The sequence below is a fragment of the Meriones unguiculatus genome, chromosome 14 (genome assembly GCF_030254825.1).
Source record: "Meriones unguiculatus strain TT.TT164.6M chromosome 14, Bangor_MerUng_6.1, whole genome shotgun sequence".
Taxonomy (NCBI): domain Eukaryota; kingdom Metazoa; phylum Chordata; class Mammalia; order Rodentia; family Muridae; genus Meriones; species Meriones unguiculatus.
Genome location: NC_083361.1, coordinates 77,824,336 through 77,851,924, shown reverse-complemented (window position 1 = coordinate 77,851,924; position 27,589 = coordinate 77,824,336). Strand labels below are relative to the sequence as shown.

The 27,589-nt window shown below is 42.8% G+C and overlaps 1 protein-coding gene across 27 annotated transcripts in view; it reads right to left on the bottom strand.

Moving 5' to 3' along the window:
- Positions 1-27,589, bottom strand: part of Dlg2 (discs large MAGUK scaffold protein 2) — a 1,917,798-nt gene that overhangs the window by 308,358 nt on the left and 1,581,851 nt on the right. For all 27 annotated transcript variants that reach the window (XM_060367555.1, XM_060367549.1, XM_060367550.1 and 24 more), the window contains one exon: positions 13,893-14,049. In XM_060367555.1, coding sequence (XP_060223538.1) covers positions 13,893-14,049 — 157 coding nt within the window. The remainder of the gene's footprint in view (positions 1-13,892; positions 14,050-27,589) is intronic.

Here is a 27,589-nt window from a genome sequence, read left to right as displayed (position 1 = left end):
TGGTCATCAAAACACAAAGTTCTTTTTATAAGGACAAGCTGCCAGTTCTACCCTGCTGGGAACAACTTCGGCGCTCCTCTGACCTCATCTATCTGATTGGGTCAAAAATGTGAAATACCCAATATATCTAAAGCACTTGTAAGTTTTTCTAGGTACTTTGACTTCTTATAGCTATGCACCCATTTGATGCCACCAAATATGAACGATTTTATTAAAAAATAGGGAAAGAATGTATTCCCCGACGGTGTGGGAGGAGGCTCGTGTGAGATAATATTTGGAATGCTAGGAGATGTGATTACCACAGTTAATCTAGGTTTTAATTTCACACTAGAAAGGTAATTACAGCTGTTAAACCCATAATCATGGAAACTACAGCCCACAGGTCCTATAACTACCGCAAACATAAGATTATCCATACACATTTTAATCAGAAAAAAGGGAAAACATTTTACTATTCTCGCTCCACCCCAAAGGATGCTCAGAGTTTGAATATGTTGCCCTCTAGTGGCGTCTACGTGGAAGACAGGCTATTAGAAAAGACTAAGAGTAAAAATCCTAAACAAACCTCAAGGTCAGCTTAGATACACACATTGTTGTCATTTGGCAACACTTAGAAAACCAGCGATCTGTATTCAAGAATCTTCTCACTACATGTGTATTAAGTGTGTGCAATCTTAGCCAACTATTATATTCTGAGGTCTTCACTCAGAATCTATTTACTTCAAATAGGGCTCTAACTTTATTTATTCATTGTATTTATGATATTCATAATGTGTCCAGTGAACAAGAACGACATTTTCTTGGTTACAGTCTAATGAGGGAAGTGGAGCACTAAACTTGACTTTACAAATATTAGTATGGTGAGTATAGAGAGAATGGGCAGGGGAGTGCATTCAAGTGAGTTAACTAACCTGAGGAGTTTTCTGTTATGTTACGTTCTGTTATGGGGAGAGAAGGCATACAGCACAGAACCATCTAAGAGCTGAAGGATGAATGGAAGTCATCTGTTCCAGAGAAGGAAGTGGAGGTAGGGAGAATAATTTAGGCAAAGGGTGAAAGGTTAAACATGGCCAGAAAGAAAGGGGTTTTATAGACGAGGCTGGGCATGTTGAGAGAACGTTATACTAAGAGGCTAGACTTTATATTGGTGACTAAATTCTAGGGAATAAGAACCTTTACAAGGAGACCAACAGAATCAACTAACCTCAGCCCATGGGGACTTATAGAGACTGAAGCACCAACCAGAGAGCATGCACGCACTGGACATAGGCCGCCCACACATATGTAACTCATGGGGAGCTTGGTCTTCATGAGGGTCCCCTAGCAAGTGGAGCAGGGGCTGTCTCTGACATGGACTCTGTTGCCTGATTTTAGATCACTTCCCCCTAGTAAGGCTGCCTTGCCTGGCCTCACTGGATGTGCCCAGTCCAGATGCGACTTGTGCTGGGGTGGGTTGATATAGGGGGGTTCCCCTTTTTTGAGAAGAAGCATAGGCAGAAAGGGAAAAGAGGGTGGGAGGGTGAGACAGGGAGGAGAGGAGGGAGGGGGCTGCATTTAGGATTCAAAGTGAATAAATAAACTTATAAAAAATTCTAACCCTGACCTCTGAAAAAGCACGGGCATTTTATTTTTACTTGCTTTTTTACTTGTTTTTGAAAAGAAATTCATTAACTGCCCTGTTTAAGTAGAAATTAATTATTCTAACATATTTAGTGAATCCTTTTATCACTCAATTTTCTCACACACATATATTCCTAGCACAGAAGAGCTGGGAGGTCTCCTCAGAACAGTGAAAGGGCCAGGAGTTTGGGGTCACACTGAGCTACATGTGGACTCCATTTGCTTTTCCTACCCTGGTCTAGTTTAGAACCCCAGTTCCTCATCCTGGCACTCAAGATACGTGACTCATCTGCCTCTCATGTGTGTTGGCTCAGACTGCTCTCAAGGTTTGAATGTGGTCTACTTTCCACCTCTGCGCAAGACCTCGTGGCTTTCTGTTTTGACCTGGTGAGGAGCGTACCTCTACAGATCTATGGCAGGAAGCAAGGAGAGGACAGATGCTGCACGGGTCTTCCTGTAACTCAGTGGCCTCAATCAAGGTTTTTGTAGATAGAGATAGTGGACAGATAAATGAACAAAGGGAGTGGATGTTTGCCAAAGGAAGTTTACGTGAATGGTAGTTAGGGAATAGAAGTTATGCTGTCTTAAGAGTTTGTCTTAGACTTTTCTTGGAGGAAAAAAAAAATCACAGGGTATTCAAGATAAAAATATAGTCATTCCAAGTAACCAAAAATTTGAGTTGACTGTTTCATAAGTGATGAACATTAGTGTAATTATAAAAATCAGTAAAATGGAAAAAAGAAATATGGACAGCATGAGAAAAGGTTCAAAGGACTCTAAAACTGAAGAGCTATTACCCAACTTTACATTTTTGTCTGCTTATTTTGTTTTTATTCTATTTATTTATTGTTTGCTCTTGTCAGTATCTCAACGCTTAAGTACTGTTTGCTTACATAAGGTTGGTGCCAGGAGACACAGACTCACTTTTATGGTAGGTTGGAAAGATACTCTGGCCTCAATTCTGGGTACAAGGACCTCATAACTGTTTACACCTACGATCAGGGTCACCATTGGTCCAGGTGGCTTCTGCTCAGTGCACAACAGGCTAAAGAAATACAAGGAAAGTACTTCCTCCTCCTGGGTTCTGTCACAGTTGGAGGTAGGACAATAACAGTGCACACACACACACAAACACACACACACACACACAAAACAGCTGTATATTGGTTAGAGCACTTCATTTTGCCCAAGAAACCTGAGAGACAAAGTAACTATACCTCTAATTTGTTACACGGTATCATTGATCCACCCAGCAGTTTTTATCTCCAGGGAAGATATGGAACAAGAAGAAATAAAAAGAGATTAGATGACATGGAAGATTGATTTCTCACTGGCTTCTGTCTTTCCTTCATCTGAGAGAAAAATGAAACACAGAGCATTCAAGGAGCCACCCGTTCTGAAGTTTCTCAAGAAACGGGCAGTCTCAGCTTCCCTGCCTTACCCTCAGTGCTTTGAACGCGGTGGCACGTGGCTTCACTAGGTAGGTAAAGGCAGGAGGACCGCGAGCTTTCCTTTTCTTTTTGTTTTTAAAGGCAGACTCTCACGATTAAAAATAAAGAAACAAACAACAAACTAATTCTACTTCCTTTTTAATTTATATTTCTCTACAGTGAATTATATACTTAAAATTTCAGATCGGTTATGGTGGCAGCTAACATTAGTATCACGGCTCTACAATCTTTCTTACGCAAAGCCTCCTTCATACAGCTCCGTGCTGCCACCCTGTGGATTTTGAGGAAACAAGCCCAGTTACCTGCTGTTTATCTCATTTCACCGGAGTACTTGGTTCTTAATAGGAATTTATAAAAATAACTGGAGAACTATCTAAGAGAAGAACACATTTCTTAAATATCTGGTTAAATTTCTGCTTGCTCTTATTAGATTGTATGTATGACTTACTTCCTCCAAGCTTGAGTCTTTCCTGTAAAGTTATGATAATGGTGCTTTTCCTGACTGTCTCAAGGTTGACTTTGAGAACACAAATGGGAAAAATAGCTGGGTGAGTCAGAAAGTACAAAATTGGAACAGATAGATTATCTTTGTTATCACCCAGGGAGTGCAACTATGCAGAGGTGTTTCATAGGTAACAGACTAGTTACGGTTCAGGGAGAAGGAAGGTGTTTCACAGGTCACAGGCTGGTCTGGTTCAGGCAGGAGAGCCCCGGCTTGGATAGCTGCCTGGAAGTGACTTCCACTGAGTTTCAGAAGTCAGGGGGCAATCCAGGAGAGCTTCTCACTAGAAAAAAAAATCCTGCCAGTTGCACTGGCACATGCCTGTAATCCTAGCACTTAGGGAGGCAGAGGCAGGTGGATCTCCATGAGTTTGAGGCCAGCCTGGCCTACAAAGTGAGTCCACGACAAGGGTACACAGAGATTAAAAAAAAAGTCCCCTGAAATAGTATCACCTGAAGCAGAAAATGCTGTGGGCTTAGGATAAAGAGTGTTTTCTTCTTTTTAATTTCTTTACCTTCACAATTTATTCATTATATATCCTGATGGAAGCCCCCCTCCCTCAACTCCCTTAGTCCCACTCTCCCTTCCTCTTCCCCCATCTTCTTCCCCTAGTCCACTGAAAGGGGGAGTTCTACACTATTGCCATCTGCCCATAGCTTGTTAAGTCTCATCAGGACTGCCTGGATCCTCTTCCTCCATGGTCTGGAAAGGCTGCATTAGGGGCAAGTGATCAGAGAGCAGTCAACTGAGTTCATGATAGAGGCAGCCCCTGCTCCCCTCACTCAGAGATCCACACAGAGACTGAGCTTCCAATCAGCCACATCTGAGCAGGGAGTCTAGGTCCTCTCCATGCATGGTCTTCCGTTGGTGCAAGCAGATGCTGAGATTCAGGGCTAAGCTTTGGGCAGAGCGCAGGGAATCTTATGGAGGAAGAGGGGTGGGATTAGAGGGACATAGAGGGGACAGGAGCTCCACGAGGAGACCAACAAAACTAAAAGGTCTGAGGCCAGGGGGTCCTGCAGAGACTGATAAACCAATGGGAGGGTTTTCTTTGAGCCACGTCACCGATATGCAGGGAGATCTTGTCATTGCCCGAATCACAGCTGCCATTTATGAAAAATGCTATGCCTGGGGCATAACCCAGGAAGCCACAATTCAGTTACTATTCTATAAGGTTTTCAGCCTGATTAACTCCCTGTTCAAAGCCACAGTGGAGCAGAGAGGTAGTAAGGTGCACAGATGACTGAAGAGAAACGTGAACCTTTTAGTGGAAGACTTCTCAAGCGGACCTCAGAGGAAAGGCTCCTTCCACCCCCATTTCGCACTGACTATGTTACCCTTTACTTACACACCTAAGTGTCTAGTACTGGCTTTGGCCTGGGATGCAGTGATGTGTGTGGTACAAACAATCCTGCCCTCAAGTCTTTAGAGAGAGAAAAAAATCATATAGAAGTCCTCCCCCTCCGTAACCAAGTAAACAAACAACCTTCCCCCAAACTCTGGAGATTTAAGGGAGGAGGAGAAAGGCCCTTTCTCCCCGTATCTGAATCCTACCTAAAGGGGTCTTTTCATTTAACTGCTTTCACATCAGGTAGATCTCTCCTCTTTGAACTCTTGATGTTCCTGACTTTAATAAGGAGTCCTCCAGTGGATCATCTCAGATACTAGCTAGTTTCCAGAGAACTATTCTGTGTCTTCATTTCTCTACTTGCAATTTGATCTTTACAATTAAAATGTCATCACAAATATTAATCAAGCCATGGTTTCAAGTATAATTCTTACTCTTCCCTCCCTGGTACGGTATATAATTTAATTAAAATATTCACTAAGCATCTGGATTTTTGGGTTAAGCAATTCTCAGCTCATGATTGTTTTGATTGCAAGTTAGTTTTTGACATGATAATTTCAGAGCATGAGCCTCCCTAACGGGAGTTTCTATGGAAACAATCTAGACAGAATTTCCTGCCGGTGAATAATTTTATCACCTGGAGCAGTTGTGCCGCCTGCTGCATAGTCTTCTCCTCTTCTCGCTAAGGCTTTCTTCCTTTCTCTTGTATGCTATCCAAGTTTTCTACACTTAAAAAAAAATACTTATTTCAGCAGAAGCTCACTGCTCTACCAAAGGCCATGCTGGTATCCAGAAGCCCAGCTTTGTGCCTAACCCAATTGTTGTCAGAGAGGTTTCATCCAGCAACAGATGGGAACAGATGCAGAGACCACAGCCAAACATTGGGCAGAGCTCAGGGAGTCCTGCTGAAGAGGGAGAGGAAGGACTGGAGGAGCCAGAGGGATCAAAGACACCATAAAAAAAAACAACCCCACAGAATCAAGTAACCCAGGCTCATAGGCCTCACAGAGACTGAGAGATTGAACTGACAATCAGGGTGCCTGCGTGAATCTGGCCTTGGCCCTCAGTACATACATCACAGTTGTGTGCCTGGGTCTTGCTGGGACTTCTAACAGTGGGTGCAAAGGCTGTGTCTCACTCTTCTGCCTGCTTTGGGGACCTGTGTTTTTTCCAACTGGGTTGCCTTGTCCAGCCTTAATACTAGAGAAGGGGCCTAATCTTATTGTAGCTTTGATATGCCATGTTTAGTTGATGTCCCTGGGAGGCCTGTCCTTTTCTGAAGAGAAACAAAGGAGTGGATGGGGAGGGGAGGGAGGAGGGTGTGGGAGGAAAAGAGGGAAGGGAAACTCAAGTCAGTTGGGAGATGTAATACATAAGAGAATAAATAAAAAAATAATTATACAAAAATAACTAAGTGTGTGTGTGTGTGTGTGTGTGTGTGTGTGTGTGTGTGTGGTAGGCAATGTGCCAGGTCAGTTCTTCCTTCCACCATGTGTGTCCAAGGGATGGAAATCCCATTGTTAGGTTTGGTTGTGGGTTTCACTCACTGGGTCATTTCACTGGCCTCTTGCTTAAATTCTATAAGAATTTGTCTTTATCCTCATACCCCTTAAGTTATTTCGGTGTAGGGCCCTAGAGAGCAAGATTCTGTTCTTCACCCTTAAATCTTAAATTCTGGCATGAAGTGCCAGACATCATTCAAGGCTTCGAAACACAGCAACAAACCATGCAGGGGTCAGTAAGCCGCCAACCATCATACAAGATTGCAATTACACACTAGGTGTTTTTCACATCTTTCACTGTATTTGTATCAGTTTCCCTTGCTGGATTAGCTTCATCATAAAGGCAGTAATGTGTCTGCAGACATGACTGAGGGCATGGTCTGGTCCCTATGCTTCACATCTAGAGGCCAGGTGTGCTGACCTCACGTTACGTAGAAGCCAGGTGTGGGGATGCGTTAGGACTGGAGACATGCAAACAGATGTCTTGGCCTACGTGGATCGTCTCCCTGGCTTTATCGGTGAGTCTCAGGTGAGTGAGAGATCCTGTCTCAAAAGACCAAAGTGAGCAGCACCTGAGGAACAACAGTTGAGACTGACCTCTGGCCTCCACATGTGCAGGGGCACACTCACATCTGCACGTAAGCATGCGCCCACACCTGTGCCCCCACACCTGCATATGTACACAGTAGATGTCTGTACCTAAGGGCAACCGGAAGAAAATTGCAGTGGGGACTTATGGAAAGCTTGCACAGCTATATGACTGAAATTGGTGTGAAAAATTAACAAAAAAAGCACTGACTTGGAAGCTGGGTAGACAAGTACTCTTACCGTGTAACCTCATGCAAGTGGTTTAACCTTTATGAATCTTAGAACTTTGATCTGCAAGACATCAACAGGCAAACCATGGCTGTACCAGGATTTCAGATGGTTCTTGTCATCTTGTCTACTCCTTTCATTTGTTCTGGCTTGGGCCAATGTCGGTCACACTTCAGGAGCAATTTCTATTGTTTAAGAGGTAATTACGATTCTTAACACTATAGATCTAAAATTTTGTAGAGCTCTGCAAGTCCAAAGATCTTAGATCCTCCAATCCAAGAAGGGAAGGAAGCACAGCCCTGCCTCATTAGAAACATTGGATGGGGCAGACTTCTTTATCTCTTAACAGCAAGATCACGGGCAGAGGGCTGACACTTAGCATCTTATATTAGAGCAGGAATGGGAGAGGGAGGGGGAGGCGAGGGGAGGAAGGATGGGGAGAGGGAGGGAGAGAGAGTTCTGCAGATCAGTTTAGCCTGGGTGCAAGTGGCTCCTGGTGATGCTTTAGGGATGCCCTCGAGCCCCTGGCAGGCAGGGTTTTCCTTCTGGTTCCTGAGCTCCATTTCCTGCAATTCTCTGACGATCCTATGAGCTATCAATTATTTCTCTCTTAATAAATTTACTTTTCTTCTGGTTGGTTCTTTAAATTACCCAAAGTTGATAACACTTGCTTGGAGCCAAGAACTCCAGCAGGTAAGTTTCCTGTGTAGGCTCCCACCAGGGACACTCACGAGCAGAAAGCAGCACTGGGAAACATCTGGTGGGGACAGCAGGAAGCTAGTGCTTGGGGTCAGACTGGCTCCAAGATAGAGTCCCTGAGTTTCCTTCTTCTATGAAACCAAGGTGATCATTTCTCAACATATCCTGAAAGGACCCAACGAACATGAGGTGATGCTATGGCAAGAGGCTTTGAACATGCAAACAATGGCGTAAGTGTAAGGGTTATTAACTAACACTATTATTAAGAGGAAAAACAAAACTGCTGCCAAATTACTCCATTTTAGATGATGGCCACTCCTTATCTCAAAGCAGAAATCTTAGTAAGCTTTGCCTTCTGCCCGGGATTAGTTATCACAGCACATTCTGAATATCTATTAAGAGGAGTTAGGTTGTATAGAAGCTCCTCCTCACCTAAATGGACCTTTCTTCTTCTTCTTCTTCTTCTTCTTCTTCTTCTTCTTCTTCTTCTTCTTCTTCTTCTTCTTCTTCTTCTTCTTCTTCTTCTTCTTTTTATGAGACTAAACCAAAAGCTGACTTAACCAAAATTTTTAGTTATTTAAGTATGTAACATAATATTTACTATTTTTTTCTGACTTATGGGGTTTCTTATTAGTCAACAGGATCTCTCGAAATTAGTAAATGCATTCTACCAGCTAGGAAACTTAAAGCTTTAGGGTAGTCCTAATCTTCAAGGTAAGCAGGGGCAGGGCCTTAGTGATCCAGATAATACCATTGTGGGTCACTCTAGTTTTTCTAAGGGTCTCTGATAGCTTGGGTCCAAATTTACAAAGGGGCATACAGAGGTAAATGAGGCTCTAGATGCTTGGAAGTATTTTGGAGTCCACAGGCACAAGGGCTTCCTAGGCGGCTCACACATCTCTTTATAAGTGCTCTATTACAGTAGGCATTGTGTGTGTGTGTGTGTGTGTGTGTGTGTGTGTGTGTTGGTGTGTGTTTTGCTCCAAAAAATGGAATCTGAGTGTGGAGAGACTCAGATATAAACGAAGTGCCACATTTAATTTTCTTTCTGAAGGGTATCACTTTGAAATCAGAAGCAACGGCAGTTCAGATACCACTGTCGGTACTGATCATTGGTGCAATCTCAGGTACATTATTGAATTTCTCCGAGCCTTCAAGTCATCTGAGTGGTTGCGGGGGAATTCAAGTGACTGTGCAGTATATAACACAAGGAATGGCGTGAGTGTTTTTATCTCAGATTCTCTCTTACTTCCTCTGGCTCAGGCCCCCTTTGTAGGAAAGCTTCCCCACATTCCCACACTGGCCTCAGTGGGTCTAGGCACTTGCTCTTAGCTCTCCACGTCAGAAGTCACCGTGTGTCTGGTTCTTCACGGGGCACTATGCTCACCGAGGACCTAAACTACCTTTTGTGTTGTGTTCTCAGCAGTCAGTTTCTTTCCTCAATTAGTGGATGCCCTATAAGGACATTGCAGCGTCAACCTTATTTCCCCCAAAGCAAACACATGGGTGAGTTTACTGAAGATCAGATTAAGGCAGAATTTCCCAAGTATATTTTATATGATAATAATCTGTGTTCTGGGTGGGGGAGGGGAGGGAAAGCCCTTAAATTGGATAGGACTAGAAAGCAGAAAGCACGTTCATAGTCTATTTCTGCTGAGTTTCTCTACACTTTTTTCATGGAGTATTTTTCACAGATCTGGTGTTATTCATGTACATTTTGGAAATGTCACTTTGAGACAAAATGGTTCTAATTTCCCTGAATTAAATTTTGGGCCTTTGAAGGGCATTTTCAGCCAAGTCTTTAGCAGTCATCTCGTGGGGCAGTTACCGTAGTTCTGCCTTGATGTACATGTTCGTTGCTGTGCTTTTTTTTTTCCCTGCGTCTTTTCAGCATGAGCTGTATTATGCATGATAATGACACACTGAATAAGCAAGACTCAAAGAGTATAACTGGAAAGTAGCAGTGTTAACTTTGGTTCCAATTGTACCCATCATGTTTTCTGAGTTATTTTTCCCCCCGTTTTCTTTGTTACACAGCTAGATTCTATGCCAGAGAATGGTGGATATTTCCCAAAAGAAGCCTGGTAAATACAGCTCTCTGGTCTTTTCTAGATTGCAGAAGATCTCTATTTAATCAAGGCTCCTTGCCAGAGGAATTCTAGAGCAGGAGAGAGCTCGGCCCACCAGGACCATTGCCCAATCCTTGCTTCTCAACACGGTCTTGCTCTTGTTGTAGCAGCCAAATGCTTCTTGACAGTTAGTAAGTAACTGCTGTTCTGAGCCTTTCTAAGTGACCCAGAAGCCTGGCTGCCTGGAATCCTATACCTCCTCCCAATCCTGCGGTTGTAACGTGATCGCTCGTAAGTGTGTGGACTTCCTGCAGGGTTGAACCCAGCTGTTGGATGTTTTTAGCAGTACCCACAACTAGAGGTGGAGAAAAAGCCAGGGTGGCTGAAGTATGAATGACTGCAGAGGATGCGGGGTAGATGAGGCTTACTGGTAAGCAGAAGCCAGATGCCTCAATGCCTTGCATACCATGTCACCGCTTTAGCACTTAAGGGCAGAGAAAACCATTGGAAGGCCTTCAGAGAAAGCAAGAAATGGTATGAAACAGTTTTAAAAGGCTTATCCTTTTCATAAGCTAGAAGGTTTTATGTGACCAGGGGTGTATGCCCTTGGCAACCAATAGGAATAAAGAACTCTTAGGGTCAGAGCTGGATCTTTGTTGGGATTCACATGTTGTAAATTAATTCTTTAAAATCATGTGCTGGCAATATTTGGAAGTTACTGGGCCACTGGAAGGTAATTCAGATGGATGGGGCACCCATGTTAGCATTAGTGGGTTTACAGAAAGAGATTTCATCTCACAAGCTTGCTTTGGGTTGTCATGTGATATTTGCTTTTCTGTTAAAATGCAGCAAGAAGGCCCCCAGGAGATGATGGCTTTGTGTTCCTGGATTTTGCTGCATCCAGAACATACCTGGTTTCACTTCTTTTTTTTTCCTAGAAAAGCATAGAAACAAAAATAATAGAAAGCATTTTTATCTGCCCTTCTGCAGGAAGAATGCCCAAGGAGGCCACTGTGCTGGTTAATGTATTTGCCTGATGAATGCCCTAAAACCTGCCCTGAGAATACTTTAAGAATATGGTTCAATGACTGGAATTCTTTCTACAATGAATCCTTAAGAAGTGAAATACATAAAGGAGAAATTAGAGAGAAAAGATCATCCTCAATAGATATATGGAATTTAACCCAAGGTTATGGCTTTTAAAAAGCTTTCATTATCCTAACTAGTTGAGGATTGGAGTTCTAGTGGAGCAGGAATTAATGCCCACAATGCGGCCTGGCTAGCTGCTGCTTCTTCAGGAAGTGTGTTCGGCGGATGCACAAACACTACACACTGGGTGGCCCCCACTATCATGTGTCTGGAAGGGAAGTGGAGGCAAGGAAATGGAATTCCTGTGAGGAGAAAGCTGAGGGAAGATTACTGGAGGGGGTGGGAGGGGGCTAGAAAGGCAAGCCAGGTGGGATTCTGTTGGCAGGATTTTGCAGACAGCTGTATAGAAAGGCCTTTGACTTAGGGTCAAGAGAAGTCAGGAATCCAATTACATAGTCAGTAGTGAGGGGAAATCATTTATTCTTTCAGAATCCCCTCTCCAATATGGAAAGTGGGAAAACAGGAACTTACCACGAGGGTTGACATGTCTTAAGGATGGACACGGCTTAGTTCATGTAAAAGCTTCTGTCTGAGAATGTGCTGTGACTGTATTGAAGAGTTGCTAGGATGGCTACCCAGTGTACACATTTCCTTTTGGATGGTGGAGGATTTCAAGAATTGGACCCTCACACTATTATGACTTCTTTTGAGCAAATGGTATGGAACAGTCGCTCTGCTAAACGTTGAGAATAAAAGCTCCTTTCATACAGGGAATTTTCTTTCATAAATCTTTCCAGGTAGTAAAAGAAAGAGACCTGTAAATAATGTAGGCAATATATAGATGAACAGCTGCCTGGTATACCTTGTATGTCATTTAAGTGTCAAAGACATAGTTCAGCCCTTGGATGGCAGGAGGTGGTCCCAGCATGAAAGCTTACGTCATGTCTCTCAGACTCCCCTTCCAGGGAGCTATAACCTCTTGGATGGCAAAGATCTGACTATGTGGGAGAGCCATAGTGACACACGAGGTACGGCCATTCACGTAGACTTCTGGGTACTGTCTATAGTCAGGTCAACTGCTGTTGAGGCTGTGCATCTGTGTGTGTGTGTGTGTGTGTGTGTGTGTGTGATTGTATGTGTGTGTGTGAGCTAGGAGTATAGAGAGGGGAGAGAGAGGAAGAGGCAGTAGTAGAATGAGGGAAAAGAGAGATTTGTTCATTTGTTTAAGGGATGGAAACAATGGCTAACAAATTAAGGTGCCTTGGAAAATTCTATCTGTAAATCATAGCTACAAAGTAAAAACAATTTTCTTTGAGTAATCAATGAGAACAAAAAATGTGTTTTATTGAGTTATGAACCATGATCCCCTATAAGAATCATTATGTAATTATCTATCATTTACATGATTATTAAAACTGTAATATGATTATAAATATTTGCAATGGATTTAACTGTCCACCACACCAGGGAGAGAGCTTTATGTAGTGGAAACAGTCAATAAGAACTTGAATACACACAAGAAAGAAAAAAAAAAAGCAAGAGAAAAGGAAAAATAGGAAGTAAGCAAGAAAGGACAAGGCCAGTAGAATTGGACATCAAATTTGAAATTTTGCTCATATTTTTGATAGATAGGAAATCAGTTGTATACACTAGCTTGCTAAATTTTGACAGGTTACTCAACCTTGTTGAGCCTGATTCTCTCATATAAACATGAGGAGATAGTTTTTGAGGTGTTTGTGAGACCTGCATTCTATAGTTACATAAAATGAATAAGATCTTGAAGTCTATCTTACAGTATAGTTCCTACAGCTTATATTATGTATGTACTGTATATTTCTTTTGTGCCATATGTGTATGCATGTGTCCCTGTGTGCACATATGTGTGTGTGTGTGCATGACACTGGCTGTTTTCCTCTGTCATTTTCCCCAAAGATCCTCCTCTCTCCACATTCCCAACACTGGGATTGAAAGTGAGCACCACTGTACCCATGTCTTTATGAGTGCTGCGGATCTGGACTTAGGTCCTAATGCATGCACAGGAAGAATCTTTCAGACTGAGCTATTTCCCCAGCCCCATTTAGAAAATTGTAATAGGTTTTGTGTGATAGAAGTGTGTTATAGAGATAACACGCAGAAAAAGTTCGAGGAGGGATGACTAGAGATGATGTATATATTTGTGAAGGTTCACTATGGCAAGAGATCCAGACATGCACACACTTCTAAATACATTCAGTTGTATATACTTTAAGTACACACTTTTCTTTATCAGATGCCCTGTAAAGCCCTTAAACTTCACTTTAGTAAAATTATTAGCAAATCATACGTGCTTAAAAAGTTGTTACTGCTAATTCTGATTTTCATTTTATTTTTGTTGCTGTTAACTCTGAAGCTTAGGCAAATGCTGCCTGCTGCTACTTATTCACCATGGCCACATCATGTGGCATTCTCTCACATATTTCTCACATGTTTATATGCACCAAATTATATCACAGAACTGAACATTTTAGGAGTATGGTCATAAGTTCTGGGGGATTGTATTTCAATAAGCAAACAGTGTACCATTTTAATAAGGCCTGCTTCTTGACTTTCTGTTGCATACAGATATGCATCTCCTTCTAAAAGAAGAAACCAGAACCTCCACATTTACCCAGGAGAAGTAAAGTGACAAGTGTCAAACAGCTATGAACCATCTAAGTTGCTCCCAAAGCTGCGAAGCATCTACCTTTGTTATTAAACTGCCATCTTCATGAATGATGCTAGATAGTACCTGGAAAGAACATTAAAAGCCACACTCACCGATAAGATCTGGTCTCCTCTCTGGAGCTCTCCACTCAGGTCTGCTGGTCCACCAGCCAGAATGAAGGATACAAAAATACCTTCTCCATCTTCCCCGCCCACAATGTTGAAGCCCAGGCCAGTGGAACCTTTGTGAAGGACTACCTTGCGAGGCTCCCTGTAGAAACAAATAGAGAACACAGCTCACAGGGGGACCCCTCTCAGATTCTGCTTTTTTTTTTTTTTAACTTTTTGTGGGAATATGTGATATCAGCTGTTCACCACTTACTACAGCGACAGTGGCTTCCCATGGTAAAATGTATTTGCAGATTAGGAAAGATCCTATGAGGGCAGCTATCTGAGTTCTCATCACAACTATAGACAGCCTATGCAGCGCCATTCCTGAGACACTTTAAGTCAGTGAGTGTTTCTTCCAGTTTTGCTCTAAAAAAAAAAATCTGTGATTGCATTGATCATAAAATATTCAGCAGAATGGAAAGACTAAGCAGTAAAGGAGAGACCTTGATGGAAGAATCAGGTTGAACCTTGCAGGTGGTAGAATGTCGTGGAATCTCTGAGTCGGTAAGACTATTTAAGTGAAGAAGACTAACAAGTGGTCCCACACAGTGTTGAGCTGCCGACGTGATGGGAAGCAGAGAAAACAGAATGTTCCTCAAAAGACCAGCTATGAAACAGTGACAGTTTGAGGAAGGGTGACAACAGTGAATAAAACAAATGTCAGAGGAGTGAAGAAATTGGAGTGGTGGAGCATTGGAGAAGGTGAGAGAACGACAAAGATCCAACAACTAAAGTTCCCTTATTTTCCTCTCAATAATATATGAAGAGTAAGGAGCCACCCAGCGTTTTATTATGCTAACGATATGAAGAGTTTATTTGCAATCACATTTCCATGCTTAAAATGATATATCTATGTTGAGTGTAAAACTCACATCCCAGCTTGGACTGTAAGTAATACAGTGTATAGTGCTACACCGTCAGAAGCAAATTCACATACAGTAATTTATTATATTCTACATACCCTGGATAAGCAGCAACTGTACCTCGGAATTTTCCAGGTGGATGTGCTCTCAGGATGTTTGCAAGCTGCATGAAAACCCACAGACCCAGCAAATGAATTTATCCTCTACTGTGTTAGAAATCAGTATTTGGAGAAAAAGAGAAAGGAGAGCAATGTGATGCAATGTGTATTAGGCATGGGTTCTACATACTGAGGAGGAAGTATTTGAGAAGGACTAAGATGAAGACACTGGTCACGTAGGTAGCCAAAGGAAGGGTACTGCATTTGGAAGAGGAGCTAATGCCCAGACCTTAGTGTGTGAGGGTTCTGATGTCACAGAAGAACCAGGATGCCAACATGCCTGAGCTATGACAGCCACTCCAAAATCCTTGTCAGACAATTCCAGTGTCAATTCAGTGTTAGCAAATGTTGACTATCTTTCTTCATTTAGTTCCAGTGCTTGAGGAGACAAGACATTTTAGGTTTTAAGTTGTAAGGTGTTAGATCCTGTAAATTTTTTTTTCAGCAGGTAGTTGATCTTTTTTAACACATAAGCACATGCATGTTGAATGCAATGCAATGCTGAATGTAAAGCTTTTTCACTCATGGTAACTATAGAAGTCTGGGAGTTAAGCTCCCTAAGAGGGAGGGAAGAAATGAAGAATTTCACTTATACTACCTCACTGCCAGTAGGTGGGGTAGAAACTCAGCTCCCACATGACTCTCAGATAGGCAGGGGTTTCTAAATGTATTAGTTATTTTTCTGTTTCTGTGATAAAGTATCATGATAAAATACACTTATTTTAGCTTACAGCTCCTGAGGGATACAGTTCATGATGACAGGGAAAGAATGGTAGCAGGAAACAAGACAATCATAGTTTTATCAACATGCAGGAAGCAGAGAGACATAACAGGAAGAGGGATGAGGTTATGAAACCAAAATCCCACCCCCATCGACATACTTCTTCCGGCAAGGCTCTACAATTTTTTTTTTTTAACTTTTCATTGATTCTTTGTGAGTTTCACATCATGTTTCTCAGTCTCACTCATGTTCTCATCCCTTTGTATTTGCCCTCTGTCCTTGAGACCCTCCACTCCCCCAAAAGAAAAGAAACAGAACAAAGCAAAGCATAGAAAACATCTTGTCCTGGAAGCTGTAGGGTGTCACAGTGTGTCCAACAGTTTACCCTTTTGTCCACACGTCTTTACTTGCAAATGTTCATTGCAGTGAGTCATTGGTCTGGTTCAAGGCCTCCGGCTTATGATACACTATTAATATTGATCATCACCAGGACTCCTCTTTGTTATCCTGTTGTTGGCCTGTGTCATGGAGATTCTGAAGCTTTGGATATGTAGGATAGGCCCTTTCCCATGCTCCAGCAGTTCACAGATGAGCTAGATTTGGGGCTAGGCCACTCAAAGCCCTGAATGTGGGCCTGGGTGGTAGCTAAGAAGGTCAGCCGAACAGCTCTCCAGGACCTACACCACCAGGGCAACCCCCCAGCACTGCCCCAGCTAGCCTACCTAATGCCACTGCCAGCGGAGGGCAAAGTCAGCTCTCCTGCTCTTACATGCTTGGGGCCTCACTCTCACATCCTTGGGGTTGGCTCATCTGTGCCGCCCCCCCCCCCCCACACACCAGGACCAGCTCCACTGTATGCTCAGGCTCTACTGTGTTGACCAGGCACAGGGCTTGATCTCCCACGTGCTGCAACCAGTGACGGGCAGGGACAGCTCTCCTCCTGTTATGACACCTGGGCCAGCTCTTCCAACTGCCACATGTGGCAAAGGGTGAGGGGGTGGAAAGCATGACCCCCACACCCACACCATCTCAAAAGCGAACAGTGTGGGGCCATCACGCTCATGCTCATGACCTCAGGGCTGGCTCACCCTTCCCCTGCCATCAGGGCCAGCTCTACTGTGCTGCCCAGGCCAGGTACAAGGCTTGCTCTCCCAAGTGCTGCAGCTGGTAAAGGTGCTATTACTTGAAAGTTCCTCAACCTTCTCAAACAGCACTATGGGGGGGCATTTCTCATTTGAATCACACAAAAGGAGTACAGCTTTACTCTTCATCTTTCTGCCTCATTGATGCTGGGCAGTGTGGAAGTTCAGTTCTCATTCTACTTACTGACTTCAGTTCAGAAGAGGAAGTAAGCGGAGAGCTTGCTTTTACAATTGTGTTCCCTGGCTGCTTGGGTGAAGTGCAGAGAAGTTTACCTCTCTGAGAAGACCCATGATCCCAAGAGGGAGCAAGGCTTCATTAATTCCTTTCATGTTTGGTTATAGTAGGGCCAGGGCAGCATTATCAAATCTGTGACAGCACGTAAAATCCCTGCACACATTTCAGCCAGGCAAAACCTTAGCCGTGAGAAGGGAAAGTGAGTAATTTCGGGTTTTTTTTTTTTTGTCTCACTTTTTTCTCTTTGAGAGAAAGAGAGGAGGAAGACACACACACACACACACACACACACAGAGCGAGAGAGAGAGAGAGCGAGAGCGAGAGCGAGAGAGCGAGAGAGCGAGAGAGAGAGAGAGAGAGAGAGAGAGAGAGAGATGCATAGTTTTGTAGTAGTTTCCTCTGAGATGGAAACATTCTATCCTGCAGAGAAGCTGCTTAAAACTTAACTCAAAATAGCTTCGGGAAGCACCTTAAACAAACAACAAAAAAAGTGAACAACTCAAAATAGCTTCAGGAAGTCCCTGAAATGGACCAGATTTGCTAGGTGTATGCCTTCCATGAGTAAATAACAAAGACTGCTGAGAGTGAGTTTCAGATAAGTCATCCTGCAAAGACCACCAGGCCAGACGGGTTGCCTGGAGGAAGCAGAACCTAGCTGCGCTGCCTGAAAGAGGCGTACATCAGCTGAGGCACCTGGAGAGGACACTCTGCAACCTGTTGAGCTGCCTCCAGGCTGTGCAATGTGCCCCAAGTTCCTAGCTTTTGTGAGCTGTCACCCATGCTGGGGTGGGCTTTGGGTCATTTTTGCTCCTGTAAATAACCCCTCATGAATACCACTGTAAGAAACCCTAAATAAAACGCACTGGTTCACCAAGGTGGACTTGAGCGGTATCTGTACTTTGGTCTTCTATGGCCTTCCTGTCTGGAGTGAGTAGATGGGTATGCTGTGTTTCCCCAGAAAAAAGTCTTGCTATACAGCAGGTGGGTAGGGAGATGGGGGAGATCTAGCAGAACTTGGGAGAGGGTTAAAAATATGATCAAAATACATTGTATGAAAAGTTTAAAAGAGTAATATTCTCTCCCCTCCCACTTCCTTGCTAACGCCTCCCTTCCTGGACCTTAGCCTGGAGATAAAGGGATTGAATTTAATGTTTTGATTTGTTGTGTCAGTTGGTGATTGCAGACTAGAGAATTCCCCAGTATCTTACCCAGTATATAAAAGATGGAAGAAAAAAGAAAAAAAAAAAAAAAAAAAAAAAACAAAAAACAAAAAACAAAAAAGAAAGTCCTAGGAAGTAATTGCTATCCTTTCATGTCTTCTCTGATGCAGTTTGCTTCTTCCTTATATTTCTTTCTAGCTTTTAGAGATTCCTAGCTTATTGGTTTTATTATAGTCAAATTTTTTTAAAATATTGTTCGTCTATGAAAGAAGAGGAAAAATTAGACAGGAATGGACAGGCCATTCACAGGAATGTGAAGGGACACTAGGCCACTCAAGTATGTGGCTCTGGTAGGCCTTGCTCTTCTCCCATTCCCTCTGCCTTGCTAAAAACATTACATTGCGTTCTACTGCTAGCTACTAAGTCCATTCCCTTATTTGTCCACTTTCTCCTCCTGGCCCTGACTACCAAGGTCCAGCTACCACACTATTGAAGTCCAGGAATCAAACGCCTGCTTTGTCTTAGCATGCCTAATTAACATTAAATATACCTCATTCTAGCACAGGGCTCCCCCCTTTACTGTTATGAACTGCCGGTTTTCCATGGGCTGCTCTGTCTCCTCTCTATCCAGAGGCAGTCCTTTGTCCTTTGGCACAAATACCCCTGCCCCAGAGAGGAGACTTCATTTTCTTTCCAGTCTCCATCACCCTCTCGCTCTTATCTTTGCCTTTTATTTCCTGCCTTTTTTCCTTCTGGGGCAAATAAATCTTGGTCTTGGGGTGTCCTGAGCCAATATGACTGGTCTCTTACAACATATGTCATCTCTTCCCTGGACACACTGTGATTTGCATATATAAGATGAGCGCAGCATTTCAGGTTGGTTGCTAGCTCATGCATCCTTCACTAGAATACATACTGGAGCCCAGACTTAAACACTTCCCCAGCACAGAAAGGGACAGTCAGGAGAAATACAGGAAATGGCTACTGAGAAAATGGACAACCTCCCACCTTGATTTAGGCTGTCACTTCCGATTATAATTATTTATGCACATATTTTCCCCTTTTTGCTAGGGTTTTAATCAGGGATTGAAAAGCATAAACACAATAGGGATGGTACAGACAGTTTAAGTGAGGGAAGTAGGCTGAAGAGGGATTGGGGCACATTTCATCTAAAGAAGGCTGCAACTAGCTCAAGGAGGAACCGCCTCATGTGAACATTGCTTCATTCTCCAGTTTCTTTTAAAGATAGGCCAAGAATATAGATTTTATGTACAGTTTCTAGCATTTTAAATCAACAAAGATTTAAAAAAAATAAAAGCACCGAACAGTTCCAACTACAACCTTCTCTGTCTCTGACCCAGCTAGGGGATGCCACTGTGAGATGGCATTAAGTGAAGTTTGATGACACATCTGGCAGATGTTTGGCACAGATGTGATTGGACATATGGTAATTCTCTGTCCATTTACGTTGATTTAGGAATCTTTTTCAGTGGCATTTCTATCCCCTCCTTTCAAGGTCTGTCACTCTAGAATAATCTTTGCTTTTGCTGTATTTTTTCTTTGTCTTATTTTTGTTCTTTTTGTAGTACAATTGCTTAAGACCCATCATCATTATGACTCATTCTCAAACATTTGAAGCCACAATTCTCTTGTCTGCATGTTTACTGTCAAGGAATGACTCTGGATCTGATAAATCTAATGTCTTGAATTTCTATGAAGCATATTTTGTGTAAGTCACATGGCTTCCTGACAGGTCACAGTGTTAGTTTTACTGAGAAGAACACTCAGCAAATCCGTGATGATTAAATAAACCAACACACAAATTTACAAAGGATGAAAATGTTTTTGTATAGAGACACCATCTCTAATTCGTTGTGCAATTCTTTTTCCAGAATTCAGATGGTCTCAAGACCGTTGCCAGTCTTTATCACAGATCATTATATACTGACAGTGGAACAAAATTTTAACTCCCACTCTTTATTCATGACAGTGAAGGTCACTTGACTGTGATCAGTTAGGAGCTGTTTCTGTTTCACTCTCCTCAGATACCCAATTCTCACAACCATCTTTGGGATTTAGTGTCCTCTGTTGATGTATGTAACAACAAAACACACACACACACACACACACACACACACACGAAAAAAAAACAGCAAAAAAGAAGTCACACTGTCACTTTATTAAAAACACCACTCTAGCTTTATTTATTGTTTGGACCTGACTTTATCTACCCATCTACATAATAAATCTGTGTGACCCAGAAGTAGTAAACACCTATGGATTTTTTTTGTTGTTGTTGTTCACATGTTTTTGCTTATAGTTATGGGAGGAAGCACACAGAAAGCACATAAGGGTCACAGAACAGATATGTCTCACAGGGAAAGAAAATCCAAGGGAGTGTAAGGGAGAATGATACAGAGCTGTGGTTCCATAAATAGAGATCAGTAAGGAGCAGGGCATTGACCCCTGCATCTCAGGTTCTGTGCTGGGTAAGGCCAGGAACAGTACATAGCATATAAGGAAGCCATTAAAATTCAAATGAGATAATAGGAAACTAAAAAGTAAAAAAAGAAAGGAGTTACTGAAATCCTACTTTTAGTCATGTGGTAGACCAGATGTCTCAATCATCCTTCTCCTTAAAGACCAGCTAAAAACCCTGAACAGGACATTTAAAACACATTTCTAAGGCTTAGCTAACTTATAAATAAGAGGCATTTTCCAGGGTTAAAAGTGAAGCAGAAATGTAAACCCCCAAAACAGAAAGATGAGCCATGAGATAGCCCTGACCACAGTGCAAAGGTTCAGCTCTCCAGTGTCTGCCTTTGTGGTCTGTGTGGAGAACAGGATTGTGGGAGTGCAGAGGCATGGCAGGGCTGGACACTCTTACTAAGCTGGCCTCTAAAGGCAATGTCTTAAACAAAAGGCCAAAGCAAAAACACAAAGCACAAAAGCAATAGCCTCTCTGTGATATCAAAGATATAAACCTGAACTTAAGTAGAAAAGGCCTCAGGAACTAATCAGAGTGTTATTTAATATGGAGTTGGTCACACGTAGGCACAGAATGAATAGTTCTGAGTAAATTGGGAGAGGGACAGAGAGTCTGCCCTCTCTGTGAGAAGGGTGAGAGAGGTCAGTAAGAGGTTACCAGTACAGGGAGGCAGGTGTGTGCTTCAGCTCTGGCTCCATGTTGAAAACATGAATACACTGTCATGGTTGGTCAGGATATCATGTGAAGTAGGCTCAACGGGCCATTATAGCTAAATAGCAGTGCCCAGGAAGACTGTTAGCTGAGCTACATCTCTCAGGGTCTAGGCTTAACAAACCATCTGCTCATTAAAACATCCTTTCACATAGTGATTTTCCCTCTGGTATCCTGAGAGGTTATGTTATCATTGCAAAAACAACAGCATAGCACGTGAACTTGCTCACCCCCTGTATATAATGACAAAAATTAAATTTCAGAGGGTGTAGACCCAAGACCCAGATCATTATCAGGATGGCCCCGTAGAGCTGTTACCCTCTTATGTTGTGTCTGCAGAGACAGTGTCCCTGAGCCCCCATTCCTGTTCCTGTATTTGTTTACAAGCACAATTCTGCACATTTGAGCAGTGTTAGCAGGGGAAGATTAAAGAAATGCTTGGGTTTTTTTTCCACAATGGGAAAATGTGCATTAGCATAACTGTGAGGGGGAGCAGGAATGGTGGAATGGGGTCAACTGCAGCAGGCTTCAAAGCTGTTCAGAAATTACTACTCATGCTACATAGCTTTGTGAGCTGGGTCCTCAGAAGACTGCAGTATAGCGCATACCACACATTCAAATAATTAATTACTGTGGTCAGTCAAACAGCCAGGACAGTGGAGGGAGAAATTCTGTTAAAGTGCTGTTGCTAGGGTGTGTTAAAGCAATCCACTTGTGTGGTTCTGCTTCTCCCTGAAGTGCTTGGACGCCACAGGGCCTCGGAGCTGGAATGTCTGGGTGGGTGCCTCAGGGCTGGGACTCTGGGATGAGAGGGATGGAGCATGGAGAGGTGCTGGGGGAGAGGGATGGAGGGAAGATCCTCTTTGCAGCAAAGTGTTAACAGCTCTCTGATAAGCATGCAGGAGAGAAAGACGTTCTCTGCAGTACAGTGTAATGTCACAGATCTTTTAGCCAGGCTGCAGGCGTCAGGCCAGGTGACAGCGAGAGCTAGGGGCTCCAGAACAGAGCCACCCTGGGAGCCCAACCTGATTCAGGTGAGTCAGTGGGCAGCCTCGCAGCCTTACTGCTTCAAATGGGCACTGCTTCGGGCAGTGCGGAAGGTGACCAACAGTGGTCACAGCGACTGGCTGCAGCTGTCGAAATGAGAGCCTGACAGGCAGGCAAGTCCCAGGGTCCAGGAATGAATTCTTTGGGGAGAAGGTGAGCCTTCTTTTCCAAGCGTTACACCTTGATAGAAACAGCCAGTCTCAGAAAATCTTCAGTGAAATAGATGGGGAGTGCTTATTCCATGTGAACAGGGACTTTATAAACCTTAGGCAGTGGGAAAGGGCTTTGGGAGTGAAAATAAACATTACATTGCTTGGATTAAGTACAGGACTTTGAACATACCGAGATAGGATAAACAGTAGAGTAGTTCTTCAAGGTTGCTAAATACATATATATGGACTGGACATTGTGAACGTAATTTTTACCTGATAGTATATAGTTTATTGATGTTACAGAAGTTGTCTTTTATTTAGACAAAAAGGGGAAATGTTGCAGGGTATTTGATACCATTATAAACATCAAGACTGTGAACTGTGAAATCCTGTTTCTAGTTAGGGCTCGACTAAGCTGTAGCACACACCCTTAATCCAAGAATTTTCTGTTTATTGTAAACAGGTGTTTGTGGTATGGCTTAGTCCGGGCACACACCTTTAATCCAAAAGTTTTCTGAAAACAGGATTAAATAAAGTTAACCCTAGGTCAAGAGGAGGAGCCACGTAGCCAACTGACAGGGAGTGAACAGAAAGGAGGGACTTTGAGCTGGAGGGTATTGAAGAACAATGTGGAGAATAATAAAGGGCTTTGGCTTTTTCCTTGGGGGACATGAGCTGAGTCAGAGGATTTTTCCCTCTAAGATGTTGGCTGAGTAGGAAGGTCAGCTGGGTGTGTTCTCTGTCTCTCTGAGATAGCAGGCTTTCACCCCAGCATCTGGCTCTTGAATCTTTATTAGTAAAATCAAACTATTGGGATTTCATTTTTTATGACAAGAGATTGACAGCTCTGTATATTATTCCTAAAGAAAGGTACATTTTATGAAGCAAATTATTTTTTATTTTTTAATTAAATTTTTATTTTTTATATTAATTCCAGTTTATTGAGTTTGTATCCCAGAACATCCCCTCCTCCCCCCCCCCCAATCCCATCCTTCCTCCCTCATCACCTCCCTGCCCCTCTCCAAGTCCATGGATAGGGGAGGTCCTCCTCCCCTTCCATCTGACCCTAGCTTATCCCGTCTCATCAGGACTGGCTGCATTGTCCTCCTCTGTGGCCTGGCAAGGCTGCTCTCCCATCAGGGAGAGGTGGTCAAAGAGCCAGCCACTGAGTTCAGGTCAGAGACAGTCCCCATTCTCCTTACTAGAGAACCCAGTTGGAGACTGGCCTGCTCTTTGATCACCTCCCCCTGAGGGGGGAGGAGCCTTACCAGGCCACAGAAGAAGACAATGCAGCCACTCCTGATGTGATCTGATAGACTAAGATCAGAAGGAAGGAGAGGAGGACCTCCCCTGTCAGTGGACTTGGGGAGGGGCATGGGTGAAGAAGGGGGAGAGAGGGTGGGATCCGGAGGAGAGAAGGGAGGAGCTTATGGGGGGATACAAAGTGAATAAAGTGTAATTAATAAAAAAAATAAAAAAAGCAAAAAAATAAAATAAAATGAAGGTTAAAAGATTCTAATTTGCCTTTCACAAATGACCTTGCTAAAACTTATGTCCTTGGCCACCTTCTTAATATTTCTTTCCTTGTTTTTTTTTTTCTTTCTCTCCTTTAGACTGCAGTTTAAATGCTACTGTCACAACTCCCTCCAAAGCAGCCCTCGCGTCAGTATTTTCTGTCACATTCTCCTGTGTGTCTCACTCATTGCATTGCGCTTGTCTGACGGAGAAATATCTTTGTTGATGTTCATGGCTTTGCCAGCTCCCCATCTCCGGCTGGAATGTAATCTATATGAGCACAGCTGCTCCCTTGGACTTAATATTTGTTGAATGAACCAATAAATGGGTGGTCTTATCTTTTTCCATTACCGATGATTTGCTAATCCCTCTCACTCACTCAGACCAGTATCTTCCACTTCAGATTTCCATTTGACTGCTCTAGAATGAAATTACTGTCTTCCACAGAAACTGATTTTCCCCTTATCTTGGTTAATGATGTCTGCCCAATCTCACAAATCAGAAACTTCTGCATTTTGCCTCCTCCTTCTCACCCAGTACTTCTAATATCTGACAAATGCAGTCTGCTTTCCCACTGAAATGCCTTCTGAATAGTTCTTGTATTGTTTTATTCAGCGCCTTACCATCCACACTTGGGTAAAGTATCTCTAACAAGGTTCTTCCTATCACTGCTAGGACCCTCTGTTCTGTGTTGCTGCCAAAGAAACCTTCAAATATAAAAATAAATTTGTGTGTGGTGGAACATTCTTGTAATCCCAGTATTCTGGATAGTGGGGACATGAGAAGAAGTGTTCATTTACACAGCAAATTTGAGGTCAACCCAAGCTATATGAGACCCTTTCTCAGAAAAACAAAAACAACCAACTAATAAAAAAACTCCAGACCAGTGGTTCTCAATGCATGGGTCATAACCCCTTTGAGTTGAATGACCCCTTCACAGGCGTCACCTAAGACCATTGGAAAACACAGATATGTGCATTATGATTTACAACAGTAGCAAAATTATAGCTAGAAAGTAGCAATGAAAATAATTATAGTTGGGAGTCACCACAACATGAGGAGCTATATTAAAAGGTCACAGAATTAGCAAGGCTGAGGACCACTGCCCTAGACTTGAAAATATCTACTTCATTTTTCTTCTCTAAAGCACTCACTGCTACATTGCCTGTGGAATAATGATGATGGCGATAAATTCCTATGGAACATTGCCTCAGTTTCTCCCTCCTACCTGTCTCTCCCCCAGCCACTGTGAACCACTACCCCACTCTCTGCTTACAAGAGTCTGAGTTTTATAGATTTCTCATAGTACTGGTCATATGTCATTTGTCTGTATGTGCTTGGATTCTTCACTGATGCAAACACACAGTTACAAACAGGTAGGATGAAGGGTTCTGGCATTCTAATGCACAGCAAGAACACCAAGCTAAAGCAAAGAATTTTAAGTATTCTCAGCTCAAAGAAATGATAAACAATTAAGGTGACAGCAATGGGAACTACTCAGAGTTGAGAACTCCAGAATGTATCATGTATCAACTATCACTACTTTCTCTACAAATACAGGTAAAAGTTTTTGTTAATTGAAAGTAAAACAACCCCTGTGTGCACCCTCTTTTCTTTTTAAATAGAATTTCAAGATAAATCAACTCTTGGTGGTGTGATTGATGGAAGAAATACAATTATAAATGCAATTTAACATCTGACTTCATGGGCTCTAACTGTGAGGGTAGAGAGGGTACATAAAAATAACAAATTGTGCTATAATTACACTCATTATTTCACAGTATTTAGGTCCACTTTATAACACATAGGAGAACACCAGTTGGATATTTATAAACTGTGAGTGGAAGAATATTTTGTGAAGAAGAAAAGGCAACTCTGAGAGAATACATGGGGTTTGAGAAGAGGCAAGTTGACTGGATTACAGTGTTACAGTGGGACTTTGGTGGAGCCCTGGAGGCAGAAGCCAGACCATGAAGATGCCTTGAAAAATAGAGACTCAGTTCTCAAGTATCCAGAAAACAGAGCAGAGCTCTTCATTTAAAAACTCTGCCCCATAAGATCCAGCTATACCACTCCTAGGCATATATTCAAACGATGTTCAAGTACCCAACAAGGACATTTGTCCACCCATATTCGTAGCAGCTTTATTCGTAATAACCAGCACACGGAAACAACCCCAGATGTCCCTCAAAGGAGGAATGGATACAGAAATTGTGGTACTTTTACACAATGGAATATTACTCAGCAATTAAAAACAAGGAAATCATGAAATTTGCAGGCAAATGGTGGGATCTAGAAAAGATCATCCTGAGTGAGGTATCCCAGAAGCAGAAAGACACACATGGTATATACTCACTTATAAGTGGATACTAGACCTATAAGATAGGATAAACATTCTAAAATCTGTACACCTAAGGAAGATAAACAAGAAAGAGGACTCGGGATAAGATGATCAGCCTTCACTTAGAAAGACAAAGGGGATGGACATTGCAATTAGGAGAAAACAACAGGACAGGAACCTACCACAGAGGGCCCTTGAAAGACTACCTAGCAGTGTATCAAAGCAGATGCTGAGACTCATAAGTAAACCTTCGGCAGAGTGCAGGGAATCCTATGAAAGAAGGGGGACTTAGTATGACTTGGAAAGGACAGGAGCTCCACAAGGACCAAATATATCAGGGCACAGGGGTCTTTTCTGAGACTGTTTCTCCAACCAAGGACCATGCATGGATATAATCTAGAACCCCTGCTTGGATGTAGCCGATGGCAGCTCAGTATCCAGGTGGGTTCCCTAATTATGGGAACAGGGACTGTCTCTGACATGAACTCAACAGCTGATTCTTTGACCTCCCTCCCCTCACCCTGCCTAAGGGAGGAGCAGCCTTGCCAGGACACAGAGGAGGACATTGCAGCCAGCCCTGATGAGACCTGATAAACTAGGATCAGATAGATGGGGAGGAGGATCTCCCCCATCAGAGGACTTAGAGAGGGGCAGGGAGGAGATGAGGGAGGGAGGGTGGGATTGGGCAGGAATGAAGGAGGGGGCTACAGCTGGAATACAAAGTGAATAAACTGTAACTAATATAAAAAAATAAAAATTTAATTAAAAAATAAAAATGCTGCCCCAAAAGCTGCTGGGCCAGACCTGGTAGAGTTTGGGACATAGGAAGTGACATAATACTGCTTTGTTGCTGAGGTATTTATGCTCTAGGTTGTCTTGAACTGCGTCTTGTCCTGTAAAATATCTTGGGAGTCCTAGCCACCCAATAACTCAGAATATGACAAAAAAAAGGGAATAGAGTCATGCTGGAGCTGAGTGGTTTGCTTATCCAATCTAACTAAACTTCTTATAAGAAAACATCCAGGGAAAGTGAGAGGTTCACCAAAACATGCTGTGTAATGAGAGAAACAGACTAGAATTACACAGCTGCAAGCCAAGAAACATTTA